The sequence below is a fragment of the Apis cerana genome, linkage group LG14, assembly GCF_029169275.1.
Source record: "Apis cerana isolate GH-2021 linkage group LG14, AcerK_1.0, whole genome shotgun sequence".
Lineage (NCBI taxonomy): Eukaryota > Metazoa > Arthropoda > Insecta > Hymenoptera > Apidae > Apis > Apis cerana.
Window position 1 is genome coordinate 7,958,561 of NC_083865.1, and position 16,652 is coordinate 7,975,212.

At 21.7% G+C, this 16,652-nt stretch overlaps 6 protein-coding genes across 15 annotated transcripts; 2 read left to right on the forward strand and 4 right to left on the reverse strand.

Moving 5' to 3' along the window:
* Positions 1-115: 115 nt before the first annotated feature.
* LOC108000702 (dual specificity protein phosphatase 3) lies at positions 116-2,098 on the forward strand. Of its 2 annotated transcripts, none has more exons than XM_062084524.1 (5): positions 116-251; positions 597-630; positions 864-1,051; positions 1,112-1,335; positions 1,430-2,098. In XM_062084524.1, exons 2-5 carry the CDS (start codon positions 610-612, stop codon positions 1,624-1,626), a joined length of 630 nt encoding a protein of 209 aa, XP_061940508.1. In that variant the 5' UTR covers positions 116-251; positions 597-609; the 3' UTR covers positions 1,627-2,098. The 2 variants fall into 2 exon arrangements, with proteins under 2 accessions (XP_061940508.1, XP_016916712.2); XM_017061223.2 differs by having other exon boundaries at positions 249-523.
* Positions 2,024-5,974, reverse strand: LOC108000701 (kinesin-like protein KIF23). Of its 2 annotated transcripts, none has more exons than XM_017061220.3 (15): positions 5,822-5,974; positions 5,051-5,626; positions 4,816-4,983; positions 4,538-4,736; positions 4,330-4,468; positions 4,046-4,245; positions 3,880-3,984; positions 3,705-3,790; positions 3,512-3,642; positions 3,341-3,444; positions 3,177-3,281; positions 2,950-3,096; positions 2,703-2,855; positions 2,398-2,634; positions 2,024-2,325 (listed from the first exon to the last, which is right to left on the reverse strand). In XM_017061220.3, exons 1-15 carry the CDS (start codon positions 5,830-5,832, stop codon positions 2,131-2,133), a joined length of 2,556 nt encoding a protein of 851 aa, XP_016916709.1. In that variant the 5' UTR covers positions 5,833-5,974; the 3' UTR covers positions 2,024-2,130. The 2 variants fall into 2 exon arrangements, with proteins under 2 accessions (XP_016916709.1, XP_061940505.1); XM_062084521.1 differs by lacking the exon at positions 5,822-5,974 and having other exon boundaries at positions 5,051-5,425; positions 5,499-5,632.
* Positions 5,975-6,191: 217 nt separating this feature from the next.
* Positions 6,192-7,710, reverse strand: LOC108000679 (large ribosomal subunit protein eL13). Of its 2 annotated transcripts, none has more exons than XM_017061179.3 (4): positions 7,570-7,710; positions 6,986-7,135; positions 6,610-6,859; positions 6,192-6,542 (listed from the first exon to the last, which is right to left on the reverse strand). In XM_017061179.3, the coding sequence occupies exons 2-4, from the start codon at positions 7,126-7,128 to the stop codon at positions 6,276-6,278; spliced, it is 660 nt and encodes a 219-aa protein (XP_016916668.1). In that variant the 5' UTR covers positions 7,129-7,135; positions 7,570-7,710; the 3' UTR covers positions 6,192-6,275. The 2 variants fall into 2 exon arrangements, with proteins under 2 accessions (XP_016916668.1, XP_061940507.1); XM_062084523.1 differs by lacking the exon at positions 7,570-7,710 and adding an exon at positions 7,406-7,547.
* Positions 7,711-7,837: 127 nt separating this feature from the next.
* LOC108000678 (leucine--tRNA ligase, mitochondrial) lies at positions 7,838-11,624 on the forward strand. 2 transcript variants are annotated; one of them, XM_062084519.1, is made up of 8 exons: positions 7,838-7,977; positions 8,154-8,364; positions 8,456-8,849; positions 9,008-9,882; positions 9,974-10,330; positions 10,412-10,652; positions 10,741-10,978; positions 11,192-11,624. In XM_062084519.1, exons 1-8 carry the CDS (start codon positions 7,885-7,887, stop codon positions 11,405-11,407), a joined length of 2,625 nt encoding a protein of 874 aa, XP_061940503.1. In that variant the 5' UTR covers positions 7,838-7,884; the 3' UTR covers positions 11,408-11,624. The 2 variants fall into 2 exon arrangements, with proteins under 2 accessions (XP_061940503.1, XP_061940504.1); XM_062084520.1 differs by lacking the exon at positions 11,192-11,624 and having other exon boundaries at positions 10,751-10,890.
* LOC108000680 (gamma-glutamylcyclotransferase) lies at positions 10,362-12,617 on the reverse strand. Its single transcript, XM_017061180.3, has 4 exons — positions 12,310-12,617; positions 11,825-12,123; positions 11,654-11,758; positions 10,362-11,349 (listed from the first exon to the last, which is right to left on the reverse strand). The coding sequence occupies exons 1-4, from the start codon at positions 12,412-12,414 to the stop codon at positions 11,328-11,330; spliced, it is 531 nt and encodes a 176-aa protein (XP_016916669.1). The 5' UTR covers positions 12,415-12,617; the 3' UTR covers positions 10,362-11,327.
* A 147-nt stretch (positions 12,618-12,764) lies between these two features.
* LOC108000676 (atypical kinase COQ8B, mitochondrial) lies at positions 12,765-16,569 on the reverse strand. Of its 6 annotated transcripts, none has more exons than XM_017061173.3 (11): positions 16,016-16,569; positions 15,599-15,792; positions 14,852-15,388; positions 14,528-14,747; positions 14,239-14,448; positions 14,005-14,120; positions 13,772-13,934; positions 13,491-13,693; positions 13,242-13,394; positions 13,059-13,159; positions 12,765-12,999 (listed from the first exon to the last, which is right to left on the reverse strand). In XM_017061173.3, the coding sequence occupies exons 2-11, from the start codon at positions 15,788-15,790 to the stop codon at positions 12,825-12,827; spliced, it is 2,070 nt and encodes a 689-aa protein (XP_016916662.2). In that variant the 5' UTR covers positions 15,791-15,792; positions 16,016-16,569; the 3' UTR covers positions 12,765-12,824. The 6 variants fall into 6 exon arrangements, with proteins under 6 accessions (XP_016916662.2, XP_016916659.2, XP_016916661.2 ...); XM_017061170.3 differs by having other exon boundaries at positions 16,004-16,569; XM_017061172.3 differs by having other exon boundaries at positions 15,951-16,569.
* Between the last annotated feature and the right edge of the window lie 83 nt (positions 16,570-16,652).

Here is a 16,652-nt window from a genome sequence, read left to right on the forward strand (position 1 = left end):
ATTTTTTTCAATTTATAATAATAAATATAAATAAAATATGTAAATAAAATTGTAAAAATGAAAATAATTAAAAAAATTAATTGAATATTATTATATTAATTATTTAAATAATAAATTTAGATTCAAAATTAATTTTTAAAATTTTTATATATATATAAAATCGTGTTTTATTTTTAGGAAAAGAATATAATAAATTTAAAAAATATTCAAATATTCAATATTAAAATAAATATTTAATTTGCATTTAATTAGTAAGCATTTAATAAATTATCTTAAAAATATCTAATTAAACATTTGAAATATAAAATTTATATTTTTTTTTATATATTATATTTTATATATATCATATTTTTTCTTTATTACTATTTAAAATCATTGTGCAAGAAAATATATATATACAATATAATATAAGTTTAAGTACATAATTATCGTGATTTTTATATATGAACGCTTGATATACGTACCATTATATTTATATATAAACAAGATAAAATTAGTTATAATCATTTTCACCAAAATAAAAGTATAAAATTTTTTATGCTATTTTATTATTTTCTTTTATTTATTTAATTTAACTCATACATATTAATTTTTAGCTAACCTTTTCAAATGGAAACTAATTTGAGAAATGTAAGTATTGTAAAAAAAGAATTGAATTGTATCTTATGATGTAAAGAATCTTATTTCATTTTAATATTTTATAACATTTATGCTAAAATAAATATATAAAAATAAAGAATGTAAAGTTTTTTTAAATTGTATTTAAATTGAATATTTATAATTTTTTAAATCAAATTATTATTAAAAAATTTATATTATTCCAAAATTATTATTATTTTTTATAATAAAAATTTTTATTTTAGAACTTTGAAAAATATTTATCTGGTGGAGAAACCACCCAAAGTCAATTAACAGAAGTTTTGTATAGAACTCAAACTGAAAATAAAATGCTACCAGGATTTGATTCTAATCGAGATGATGTTGAATATTATCGTATTCAACAGGATATTGATTGTGATGAAGTATATCCAAGAATATATATTGGTGATGCGTAAGTATTTTAAATATTATATTTTTCATTTTTATCAAATCTTAATTTGCATTTTTATAGTGTAACAGCAAAAAATAAAAAATATCTTAAAATGTTGGGTGTTACACATTTGCTTAATGCTGCTGAAGGAAAAAGATTTGGATTTGTAAACACTAATAAGAATTATTATTCTGATATAACAATAAAATATCTTGGTTTGCCACTTATTGATTTATGCAGTACAGACATTAGCAAATATTTTTTCACTATTGCAGACTTTATTGATGAAGCTATTTCTTCTGGAGGTAATTTTGCAAGAAGTTAAAGATAACATAAAAGAAAGAATTATATGATAATATTTAAAATACATTATCTAAATTGAATTTTTCTTTATTATAGGTAAAGTGTTTGTTCATTGTATGTTAGGAATTTCACGTAGTGCTACATGTGTGTTAGCATATTTAATGATTAAAAAAGAAATGTTAGCAACAGATGCAATTCGTACAGTTCGCAAAAATCGTTTCATTCAACCAAATAGTGGCTTTCTTAATCAATTAGCAAAATTAGATAATCATTTACGAAGACAACGATTATAAGTATAGATTTAATAGGATTATAAAGATACATTTCTATGAGATTTTACAAGATTTATCTGCAGTATACAATGCATAGAATTTTATTAATATATATTGTATATAAATAATTGTATATAAAAATTGAGTATAATCAAACTGTTTATCAATACATTATTATTATTATCTATTTATTTATAAATTCTAAATTTTTATTGTTTGACATTATATTACACATAAAATTCATTGTAAATTATTTCAAAATTTATATTTTATGCGTAATCTATATTTTAATATCATTATGTAATCTAAATTTTATTTATTTACAAATTTCATTAAAATTATAAAGTATAATATTCTACATGATTGTGATTACATATTTGTGATGTAAAATTTTATATATACAATATTACATCACACCTTTTATAGTTCATCTTTTTATTTGATGAATTTCTTTAATAAATTATAAAATTGATAAAATGTAATACTGTAAAAATACGTTGATTTCATTATTCTTAGCAATTATTATTAATTTACAACTCGTGGTCGTTTGGAATGGGATTCTTTAAGAGTAGATGAATGATTTGGGGAACCTATTTCATTTATATTTTCTATATCTTGTGGACCGCTACGTTTTCTTGCCTTTGGAGATAATTGTTTTAAACATTCCATGTCATTAAATATTACTTGTGCACCTCCTCCACTAGTAGGTATTATATCACCCTAGCATCATAATATCATATTTTATAATATCATATAATATGTTTTTTTTGGATTCATTCAAAATAAAAATACCTTGAATAATTTTGTCTCAAGTTCACCATCCGTATCGTGTTCTTGCGCAACAAGACAATATCTGGATACACCATCTGTAATTTCTTTTGGATCTGTAAGTCGTGTAACGCTACGTCTTCTACGCATTAAAGGTTGAAGAACAGTTCCTATAGGAACAAGTGCTCCTGGTCTATGATCAACCCATCTATCAGCGCTTTGTGAACGTCTATATCTTAAATTTGCTGTAGCTGCTTTATCCTGTTAATAAAATATATTTGAAATATATATTCAAAAAAATTACATTCATATAAAATAAAAAAACTAACTCTTCGTGATCGACAATCTGTTCCTTTTGTTGTTTGTATATAATTAGAAGTAGGAGTCACATAATCTTTGGAAATAGCAGAATTAATACCATTATCATCAACTAAGATTTGTTTTACCAATCTTAATTTATCATCTTTTTCTTTCATTTGATTCTAAACAAAAAAATTTTAAATATAAAATTTGAAAGTGAAATTAATATATGTTGATTATATTAATGAATTTATATATTCATTTCCTTTATTTTACCTGTAATTGTTCACGTTGTTGACGTAATTTTATTTCTAATTCTTTATTCATTTTATCAGTTTCTACTTGCATTTTAGTGTTGTATTTTTGTTTTACTCTTTGTTTATCTATTAAACGTTGATTTAATACCATATTTCTATCTTTCAACTGCAAAATATTGAAATCAATTGTAAAATATAATAACATATGTAATCATTTACATAAAAAAAATACATATTATTAACTACCTCATGTTGTAAACTACGTATTGTATCATTTGCATGATTTAATTTTCGAAGCAAACTGTCAATTTGTTCTTCAGTTTTACATAAATGACCCTCTAATGCAGAAATCTAAAAGCAAATATAAATTTTTTTTTGTGTGCTTCCTATAATCAAAAAAATATTCTTACCTTTTTATTTTGCTGTGAATTAGCTGCTTTTAAAGATGCATTTTCAATCTTTAAATTCATATGATCTTGTTCCATTGTCATTAACATTTTTCTAAGATCATTTTCTGCAAATGCAATCAAAAAAAAATTTTACATATTTTAAATTTCATTAAAAGATAGATATATTCTTACGTTTTTGCTGTAAATCAGTACGTAATATATTCCGTTTATTAATGCGTTGTTCCAAAAAATGCATTAAATTAGTTATAATTTGATCATTACGTGGAGAACTAATTTCCAATTCAGGAAATGGACCGCCCAAACTGAATTAAAATAAAATTAAGTAAGTAAAAAGAAAAAATAAAAAAATATATATAATGCTTACCTATACACTAAACCAACATCAATTTCTAAATCAGCAGCTTCAAGACGTCCTTCTTTTTGCAATTTACTACGTGCCTCCTTAAACAACTTAATAATTTAAATTAAAAATTTAAATTATATATTATATATATTATATAAATTTAATTATATTTTTATTCTTTTATTATTTATCTTACTTTATTTGCCTGTCTTCTTCCAGGCGTAAAACCAAAATCTATTTTTGTAACTGTTGGTCTAGCTACTTGAACTTCTTGTGTCATTTCCGCAAATTTCATTACTTGCTAAAATATGAATAAATTTATTTATTTTGATTTATATATTTATATTTTATATTATTCTTACAATTGTTTCATCATAATCATCTGTTCTTGGATTAACACAGACAATCATTCGAACTTGTCCTTCTCCATCAAAGTAATTTTTAAATAAATGGGTAAGTTTTGAATCTCTATAGGGTACCATTTTATTTGTGCTTTGAAGTTGATTTTCTCTTAAAATTTCTAAACACGATCGTAGGGTCATCAAAGAATTATTAATATTCCCTAAATTAAAACAGATGGAAATAATTATAAAAATAATTAAAAAATACATTAAATATTTAAGATTCATGTTTAAAATATAATTACCTGCTTCTCTTAATCGTTGTCCCGTATTTTTAGTTCTATTAGTTCTTTCACTACCAGCTAAATCCACTAATGATAACTGAGTAATACATACCACTCGTTTATCCTGTATAACTTGTTCACCTTCACAATCTAAAGGTGCCTGAATAAAGAAATCTGTTATTATTTGTAAATATTAATTATATAAAAGAAAGATAATTAAAAATTTTACTTGAACAAGACGAATTGTGAAAACACTATGTGATCTACTTGATTCTGCATTAAGTGCAGTATGAGCAACTCTTCGTCTTCGCTGACCACGCTGAAATATTTCAAATGCTTCATCTGAACTTTTTACTTCAATTTCTGTTACAGCATGTACATACATATTCTTATTTCCATCTTCTCTAACTATTTTACTCTGTAATGTTCTAAAAATTATCTTTTAGCATTATAATATTATTTGAAATCAAATATAATAAAATTAAAAATGAATATATATTATTATACTTAGTTCTAATATCTTCATCTTCTAATAAATCATATACACTATTATTATAAATTTCAACATAAGTAACAAATACAGCATAGACATTATCTTGATCTACTTGTATTGTTTCCGATTCCTCAATGTCATGAATTATTGGATTACTATCACCATCACTTTCTACTTTACGTCTATAAAAAAATATTAACAAAAATTATTAATAAAAATGTTTACTTTAAGTATATTATCCATACTTACAATTTGCCTGACTTTCCATTTCTTTGTGACATAAGCCCAGCATGAAGTTCGTTTTGTCTATCGAGCATTGCATCAGCTTCATTTTGTATATCAAAACCATTTAATTTATCTGGTTTAAAAATAAATTTTTTTGTTTGGTAATTAGCAATACTATTAAAAATAACATCAAGACAACGTGGCATTATTCCTGCATCTTGAGATTCGCCAGTCATAGTATATGTTTTACCACTTCCTGTTACACCATATGTAAATAAAAGGCTATTTCTACCACGAATGACATTTTCAACTAATGGAAGGGCAACTATATTAAAAACATCTTTTTGCGTTGCATCTGGTGTAAATACATGACTAAATGTTGTCTGAATTTCTTTATTGCTAGAATTACGAAAATTTGTTGCTGATTCTGGAGGTGTAATAACCACAGTTGTATCAGATGTAACTTTCATACATGATATATCAGTAGAATATTGCATTGGCCTTAAACGACAATAAACTTGCACTGGATCCTTAGATAATATATTATTGCCCCTTGGACGATTTGTTGGCTTACGAGTTGAACCTGGTGGTTTCACGCGTCTAAAATGTTAATATTTTATATATATTTTTAAATTTTATACATATTATATATAAGTAATAGATATTAAAAAGTTAGATATTGAAAGTTAAAAATTTACAAGATGAAATAACAAAATAACAAAATATATTATTAATATTAATAATAAAAAAACTTCATATATTTTTATTTAAAATCAAAAAAGTAATAAGACTTACACAGACTTCATTTTTATTTTTTTTTCTTTTTATAAATATATTTTAATTTTGTTAAAATTAATTCTTTGTTTGAACTTGTATATATTTCTTAATAGATACAACTTCACAAACTCTAAACCGTTATTTTGCAGTAATATTCAAAATTTAAATCTAGTTATAAAATGGAATAAACAGTGTTACCAACATTTATATAAAAAAATATTCTATATACATATATGATTGGTTTATTAAAATATTCTTCTCACCAATAAGAAAAAAAAAGTGAATATTATAATTTTGTATTCTTATTTATATTGCATTACAAGCAAATAACATTGAAATATATTGATTTTTATCAAAATGTATAATATAGAAAAATAATGAACAAAAATTTATTTTTCATTAGACAATTTATTTTTTATAATTATAAATTTTATAATTATTATATTTAATTTTTTATAATATAAATTTCATATTATTTCTTAGCCTTTTTATCTTTACCAACTTTGGTAACATCATCTGGATTTTCTGCTGCATCTTTTACACGTTTCGCACGAATTCCTACTAATCTAGCATCAGCTCTAGCTTTACGAAGAGTTACATATGCAGAGAATTTTCTTTCTTCTTCAGAAATGACACGTGCTTTAGCTTTAGCTGGTGCTTGATGTCGTACTGGCATGATTTCTCCTTTAACCTGAGTAGCAAGTTTCATCTCCTCCTCACTAGCATCACCCTTTTTAGGCTTTTATTATAAATAATATTAATTTAAAATTTGTTTTTTATATATTTTAATTTTATCTTATACTTACTTTCTTTTCATTTAATGGGAAGAGAATCAATTTTGATTTATATTCTTTTAATCTTTGAGCATTTGTTTGCAAAGATTCAACCGATTTATTACGCCTTCTAGGATCAACTGCAATTCCAATAGTCCTAGCAAATCTTTTATTTAAACCACTTGCTTTTAATTCTTCTAATGTAAAACCTTTACCTGCCCTAACTTTTGTATGATAACGGAATGTTGGACAATGAACTACAGGTCTTAAAAGCTTTACAGGTCTTAAAATTTTAAAAGAATATTAAATTATTAAAATTTATAATATAAATAGAAATATAAATAGAAATATAATTTATATAAAATATAAATTTAAAAAATAAAAATAAATTGATTGTTTTTTTATTTACCTTGGTGCGACAGTACGAGCTTTTTTTACACGATTTTGTTTACGACGATATTTTCTGGCAGGTTGATTAAACCATGTTTTGACAAATCTCTGCCAATCTTTATGAAAATGTCCATTAGGAATCATATTATTTCTTTTACCCATGGTTGAACTAAAACAAATATATTTATTTTCAATATAACAATTTTTTTAATTTAAAAATTTTAAAATATATTCATTAAACTTAAAAAATATATATATTAAATTAGAGATATTACTATTATAAAATGTAAACAAAATATTTAATTTTTTTTATAAATAAAATTTTTATAACTTTAATATTACTTTATAGTACTTTTATAGTTAGTTATGTACATACATTTTTCTATTAAAATAAATATTTTATTAATTATAAATTAAATATATATGAGAAAAAGTTAACCTAATTAATGTCACAAAATTTCTTTATTTATTCAAAAAAAATTACAATCATATTATTTAATTACACTTCAAAACATAAATAATAATGATTTTCTATTGTATTACAAAATATTATTTTAAGATGTTACATTTTCAATTGGATTTCAAATTTAAAAGATTACTTACGAACTTGTTTATACGACACACACCGGAAAAGAAATCAATGATGTCAAACGGAAGTTTTAGTTTTCCATATAATAATATTTATTAATTGGAATTTAAACTAAAGTAAAGAATAATAAAATTATATTATCAAAATATTATTTATTGATAAAAATTAAAGTTCAAAATCAGTTTTATTAAAATAATAATAATGTATAATATAGTTTCTTTAAGTAGTAACAAATATGGCAATTTTCTAGATAACTATATAAGTTCAATGTTTTAATTTCAGAATTTTTAAATAAATTTAAATAATAATAATTTAAAAAATATTAAAAAATGAAGATTACAGAATCTATATTATATTATAAGGATTATAAGTTTTTTAAAAATGTTATTCGATATGCTTCGACTGGTATAAATAAATTTTCGGTACATGTTTTATTCAAAAAATAAATAAAATAAAAATTTATATTATTAATTTAATTTATGAGATATAATGTATAACATAATTATATATTTTACATTTTATTATATGTAATTATTACATTATATATTATTATTATTACTATTATTATTGTAATAATATGTACTATTTATTTTCCTAGAATATAAAACTTACAGATGTAATAAAAAAAGAAATAGAAATATATTGGAAAGATAAAATTAATTTAAATAAAAATTATGATGATACAAATAATAAAAAAAAAAAATTTTATATTTTATCAATGTTTCCATATTCTTCTGGAATGCTTCATATGGGTCATGTAAGAGTTTATACGATAAGTGATACCATTGCTCATTTCTATAGAATGAAAGGTTTGATTTATGGAATGAAATTTTTTAATTTACAAATATTTTATTATCTTTTATTTAATATCTGAAAGATATTATTCTTTTTTTACTTTAGGATATAATGTTCTTCATCCAATTGGTTGGGATGCATTTGGATTACCTGCTGAAAATGCTGCTATTGAAAAACAAATTAATCCAATTGAATGGACATATGACAATATTAAAAGCATGAGAAATCAATTAAAATTATTAAATTATTCTTTTGATTGGGATAGAGAAATTACTACTTGTGATCCTGAATATTATAAATTTACACAAGAATTATTTTTAAAACTTTTTGAAAAAGATTTGGTTTATAGAAAGGAATCATTTGTTAATTGGGATCCTGTTGATGAAACTGTATTAGCAGAGGAACAAGTTGATGTTAATAATTGCTCTTGGAGATCAGGTGCTAAAGTAGAAAAAAAATTATTAAATCAATGGTTTATTAGGACTACATCATTTGCTAAGTAAATATATAGAAACTAAATCTTTAAAATTTTATAATATATATTATTATATATATAGTATTATATATATATATATATATAAAATATAATAAGGCTAGAAATAATAAATTATAATCATGTATGTAATTTAAATTACATTTATTTGTATATGTAATTAGGTCATTGTTTGAAGGTTTAAGTGATCCAAAATTGATAGAATGGAGAGATATTAAAACAATACAAAAAAATTGGATTGGTAAATGTGATGGTGTTAGTTTTGAATTACAATTGATAGGAAATATTCCAAATTATCCAAAAACGATAAATGTTTGGACTAATTATCCAGAATTTATTGAATATGCAAAATTTATTGCAATATCTCCACACAGTTTATTAAATAGACCGGAATACTGTACAGATGTGACAGAAGGAATTAAAATTATGAATATCAAAGTAGTAAATCCATTCAATGGAAATGAATTACCAATATTTGTAACAGATAAAATAATATTTCCAAATTTTAGAGATACTTATATTGGTATACCCTCTGTTTCAATGGATGATTTTCAATTTTCTAAAATAGTTGGAATTGAATTTCAAGAACATTCAATAGAATGTAAGAGATCAGATATATTATCCAAAGCACAAAAATGGAAAATTGGTGGGTATCCTGTTAGTTCAAGATTGCAGGATTGGTTAATATCTAGACAAAGATATTGGGGTACACCAATACCAATTATTTATTGTTCAAATTGTGGTATTCAACCAGTACCATATAATGAACTTCCTGTACTTTTACCAAGTATAACATTTTTAAATAAAACATTTTCAAATAAAAAAATTGTATTACATGAAGCTAAGGATTGGTTAAATACTTCTTGTCCTAAATGTGGAATTCAAGCAATTAGAGAATCAGATACAATGGACACATTTGTAGATAGTTCATGGTATTATTTGAGGTATATTGATTCAAAAAATATGAAAGAAATGTTTGCTGTTGATAAAGTAAGAGAAATATTTCCTGTTAATCTATATGTGGGTGGAAAAGAACATGGTATATATTTAATTTTTTTATATTTAGATTTTTATAAATAATATTTAAAATTATAATATTAAAAAAATTTCAAATTAATGTATAATTTCAGCTGTATTACATTTATATTATGCTAGATTTATAAGTCATTTCTTACATTCAGAAGGACTTTTACCTAGCCAAGAACCATTTCAACAATTACTTGTTCAGGGTATGGTATTAGGAAAAACGTATCGAGTAAAAGATACAGAAAAATATTTAAAAGCAGATGAAGTAGAAGAAAACAAGGGACAATATGTAGAAAAAAATACTAAAGAACCAGTCATTGTTTCATGGGAAAAAATGTCTAAATCAAAGCATAATGGCATTGATCCTATTAAATTTATAGATAAATATGGAATTGATACGACGAGGCTATTTATATTAGCTGATCAAATACCAATGTCGGATAAATATTGCAATGATAGTAGTAAGTTTGTTTTATAATAAATATTCATTCATAAATTTTCATTATTGTATATTAAACAATATTTATATCTATAAAATATAGCTATGCCAGGAATATTAAATTGGCAAAATCGCTTATGGAAGATAGTAAAAACTTTTACAGATTATCGAAATGGAGTAAGTTTAAAAAATTTTCAGGCAGAACCTACTGATCCTAAATTTACAGAACATGATGCATATATGTTTGATAGCCGAAATTATTTCTTAAAAATTGTAACTTTTAATATAATTAAAACTCAACAATTAAGTATTGCAATATCAAGAATGCAAGGACTTACAAATAGGTATATATTGTATTTTTTTGTTATACTAAGAGTTATAATAATTTCAGAAATTTTAATTAATATTGAACTTTTAATTTTTAATATTAAGTTTTTATAAGGTATCTATGGAATGTATGCAAAAAAGTCGCGAATATGAACGTGCATTAGCAGTTCAAATTATAATGCTTGCACCATTTGCACCGCATTTTGCTTCAGAATTATGGTCGGCATTTTCTGCGGCAAAATATCATCTTATAAATGAGGATGAAATAAAATTAGATAAAGATGTTCTAGAACAAAAATGGCCAGAAATAGATATGAATTATAAAATGAAATTATTTGTCAAGGTAAATTTAAAATTATTTATATTTTTTTTAATTTAAAGTATTTATATTTATATATAAATTTTTTATTTATATTATATATGAATTTACATTATATTATTTATGATACAATTATATAATAATTATATTTTAGAATTATATTTTAGAAATTGAGAATAATACTCTAAATTTTTTATATAAATATATCATTAATTGTAATATTTTATATTTTATCAGATAAATGGTACACTGCGTGCAACAATTAAAATATTCAAACATGAAATAGAAAAATTATCACTTGAGACAGCTCTTAACTTAATTGAGAATGATCCTCTTGTCCAGAAACGTTTAAAGAATCATAAGATTCTTGAATCTAAACTTCTTGTAAAGGAAGTCTGTGATCCAGAAATATTAATTTTGACAAAAAAATATGAAAAGGTTGCAACAACATAATAAGAAGAATATAATTTATTATTAAATGAACTTTTTATATTAAAGATAAAATATTAAAATATAGAAAATCTATATACATTAAAATTAATTATAATATCTTGTTTATTTAAAATGTATATTATTTATATTATTTATTTAAAATGAAGTTAATATAAATAATATATAATATAAAATAATATAATATAATATAGATAATAAAAAAAATTTATAATGGAAATCAATTTAATAATAAACAATTATTCTTACCCAATATCATATTCTCCCATATATCCATTAGGTGGTATTGTTTCTAAGAATTTAATATAATCATGTGGTAAATGGCTTTCACGTGCACCTTTTATTATTGTTTCTCTATAAAAAAAATTAATTAATAATTACATAAATGTTAAATAAATTATAGAATTAAATAAAACATACAAATATAATGGTGAAGGTCTTCTGTGTATTGGTAGTAAATGTAATTTTATATGTTCATCTGGATTTTTGCATTGTTGGTACACTCTGCATTTTAATATTTTACCAGTAACCGTTTCTATATCAACTATTAATGGAAAGTATAATTTATCTGCAACACCTTCTTGATTGTCTAAAGTACACATATTACATTCATCTAATTCCCAAATTGCTCCCCACACAACATAATCTTTTGTGGGTACAATTGTTGCTGAGCATCCACCCCATCTCTTTGAATGTGTTAAAAAATCTAGTCTGAAATTCTGGTATAATTCAATATTTGCATAAAATATATGTTTATTATAAATAATAATTTATAATAAAAATACAGACACAAAAGACAATGTCAAATATTAAATAATAAAATATATTTAGATTGAAATAATAAAAATATTATAAAGTATCACAAATTAATAACCCAAAAATTTTTTCAAGTTATTTATATTTACCTTTAAAAAACCAATATCTTTTCGTATTGCAGTTGGATTATTAATATGTATTCTTTTCATTAACATATTACTTCCATATGCAAAATATAAAAATTTATTAGACATTTTATCAATTAGTTCGTAAAATTTTGTGAAGATTATTGATTGAAACTAACGAATAAATAGGTTAAGATCACTCCTCATTATCAATATTGATTATATCCTTGATATTTGTAAATAAAATATATTCTAATTAAACGAAAGCTATCGAGATATAAGTTAAATATAAAATAAAATAAAATAAAAAATATATATTCTAACATTATCTAATTATGTTATAATAATTAAAAATATAATTTAATTATATTTTATTATAATTATTTTATAATAATTATATTAAAAATAAATTATTTTTAAGTATTTATAAATAATTCAATATTTGTTGTGTGAATTATAAATATAAATAAAATAATATATTAATTGAAATTGTTTATATTTAATTATGTATAAAATGTAAATATTAATTTGTAATGATATTATCCAAATTTATAATTTGCATAAACTTCGCGAAACATATCACGACAATTTATTTTAACTTGAAGTTTGGCACATAGTAAAAAAATTCCTGATAATTTTCTATGTAAACTATAAATTTCTTCAGGTGGAGGGCATAACCTGTGATCTATTATTGTTGGAACTAATGTCTGAATTCTGCAATCAATATATATGTACATTAATTTTATAAATTTTTATTTTAATAATAAACTTACCTTTTAGTTACATCTTGTCCACCAAAGTCATAATATTTATAATTTTTATCAAATACTTGTCCCAAAACCATTACTGCATCTACATGAGCTTCTTCCATAAGCTAAAATTAATGCAATATAATAAATAAATAAATATCGATTTAATAATTTATTTTGAATTTGCTAGAAAATATTATATTATACTTTAGATTCATATCCTGTAAGAAATCCCATGTCTCTAGATAAATTTAAAATTTTTTTACGATCGCCTTCACTTGCAGCATAAATTACTTCAATATATTTATCCATAAACGATTTCTCATAATCTCGACATGCACCAAAATCTAATAATATTAACTAAAAATTGTAATAATATTACAAATTAATATTACAAATTTATTAATAATATGTATTAATAATAATATATTAACTTCTTAATAATATTTTATATACTTGTCTTGTATTAGTATTGTAAAGAAAATTAGACCAATTTGGATCAGTTTGCATATATCGAAAAACAAATAATTCCTTAAGGCACAAATTCATTATTAATTTACAGATATGTTCCTTTGTATCCATATCCATAGTAGTACATTTATCTACTGGAATTCCTTCTACCATTTCAGTTGTAAAAATTTGATTTGTTGATAGTTCATCTAAATTAAATGTAAATTAAATTATTACTTCTATATTTATATTATTCATTTTTAATTTATATTGTTTAATTCATTTACCAATTACAGTTGGAACATAGTAATCTGAATAAGGTTCCATTAATTGTTTATATTTTCTAGTACATTCTGCTTCTCTTACATAATCTACTTCCCATGCAAGTTCACGTTTTGCAACTTCTACCAAATTATCTATAAACATACCTTTTGGAAAAATATTCCAAACCTATAAAAGTTTTTTCATTAAATATATTTTTTATAATCTAAAATGAAATCAAAATTAAAAGTTTTGATACCTTCATTATGCCTATTAAGTTTTCAACATCACTTTGAATACCCATAGCTACACCAGGATATTGAATTTTAATTGCAACATCCTGTCCATTTAATAAAGTGCCATGATGTACTTGACCTATAATATTTTTTTATATAAAGAATATTTTTTTAAAAATATTTTTATATTATTTTTGAAAAAAAGAATATTTTTAATAAAAAAAAAAGAAAAATATAATTAAAAAAAAATTAATTACCAATAGAAGCTGCAGCAAATGGTCTATCTTCAAAAGTATTTAATTTATTTCTCCAATCATGTCCAAGTTCTGTACTTAATACTTTCTCAACTTGCCATGTTGGCATGAAATCTGCACTTTGTCTAACTCGTTCAAATACTTTTTGTAATTCAGGACTTATAATGGTTTCATCTTGTATACTTAAAATTTGTCCAATTTTTAAAGCAGCACCTATTACATATATAAATATATGTAAAATATATAATCATTAATTGACAAAAAATGCAATAAAGACATTCAGAATATTTACCTCTTACTTTACATAAAGTAGAAACTATTCTTTCTGCATTTGCTTTAGTAAGAAAAAGAGTATCAAATGTGTTTCCAAGACTTTGTTTTTTTAATCCAAATGTTCTGCGTGTGTATTCTGCAACAGTTCCAACACCAAGTCCAATTCCTAACGTTCCAAAGCTCATCATTCTTTGTAATCTAGTAGCTGGGACTTTTTGAGCTTTTGCATTAGGTGAAAGCTTTAAAATAAAAATTTATTAACCTATTTATATATAAAATTTATTATATAATTTAATTATAATATAATTATTTAAATATAATATAAAAATATAAAGGATTTTACAGTTTTTTTTGGTCTAACAGATGGTTTTAATTTAACTTGAGGACTATTTGAAGTTATTTTTGTGTTTTCTATTTTAATAACTTCAGCATCAATTTTTGATTCATTTGATACATCTTCATCTTTCATATTTTGACTTTTTATATTTTTTTCATGTTCTAATTCTAATTTCTTCAATATTGCTTTATCTTTTTCAGAAAGTACAATTTTAGGTATTTCATTTTCTAATTTGGAAATGGTTTCAATTTTTTCTTTTACAGTTAAATATTTTTTCACAGGTTTATCCTGTGTATCTTGATTTGTGTAATTATTTTCAGAATTATATTTCATTTTTGAAATATCCATTTCTATTGTTATTTCTTTTGGATCTTTAGCAGGATTATAAATATATAACTTAGTTTTTTTAGTTTTTATAGGTATCTCAACATCTAATGGCAATCCTGTGACTTCTTTAGTTTTTAATTTTATAAATTCTATTATACCCTTTTCAATAACATTTAATCGTTCTACAACTTCTTTAAATTCTTTTGTTATTTGAAGCTATAAATTACAATTAAATTATTATTAATTTATAAAATTAATTTATATTAATAATCACAATATAACAAGTAGTTATTATTTAAAGATATTTATATTTCATATTTTTATTTATTATGTTTATATTTTTTAAAAAGATATATATATATATATAATATATATATATATATATATATAAATTCTATATGATTTCTATTTATTTTTGAAACTTACAGGAACCTTACTTGGTTCTATATTATTCAATGTTTTTAAATTATTTGTCAGACATCTCTCTGCAGTAATTTTTAAAGATGAAGTTTGTATTAAATGTGTAATTGCCTCTTCTTGATATTTAAGCATAGCATCAGCTACTGTTTTAGCTCCTTTAAATATACCAATGACATCAGACATTCGATGTTGAGACATTTCTGTAATGCAATTATGAATTAATTGTTAATAATTTGAATAGATGAAATTATTTTTATTTTGTACTCATTATGTTTGTCTTTTATTTTTTAATAATCATATAATAGATTATTTTGCACAAAATACTTATAAGGAATTGCAACTTTAGAAAATTACGTACTTGAATATTAATATATTTCTATTATACTGCATGTGTTTAAAATAAATACAGACCTTGAAACTTACAAATAGGGTTATATTAGTATTATTTCAATAAAGTCATATGTTAGTATTATTTTATTACTTATAGATATATTTTATATTAATTAAATGTGATTTTTACATGAAAATAATTTTGTTATGTAATAATCGATTTTTTATTTAATATAAATTTTATGACTTTATAATAATTTTTGTGTAATGTAATATTTGAACATGGCATAAACATAGATATGTATGGATATGTAGAATATATATATAATATCAAATATTTAATATCTAAAAACAATATATAAAAACATAATACAATTTTCTTACTTCGAATTTCATGCTTAAAATCAGGATTGTTTTATACTATTTATTATTTACTTTGTAAAATGTTATCTAATTATATTGTGGTTAAGGTTATAAAAATATTCTGTGTTTTTGTAATAATCTTTTTTAAAATTTATTATTATTTTATTATAACATATTTTTTATTAATATTATTAAATTATTACTTGTTAACAATAGTTTATTAATTATTAATTAAAATAAATTCTACAATTTATTAAAAATATTTGTTTAATATAATATAAAAATATATTTACTTACCTATTTATATATATAAATATATATATATATGTTTATAAAATAACATTAGAGTATATATATATATATTAGA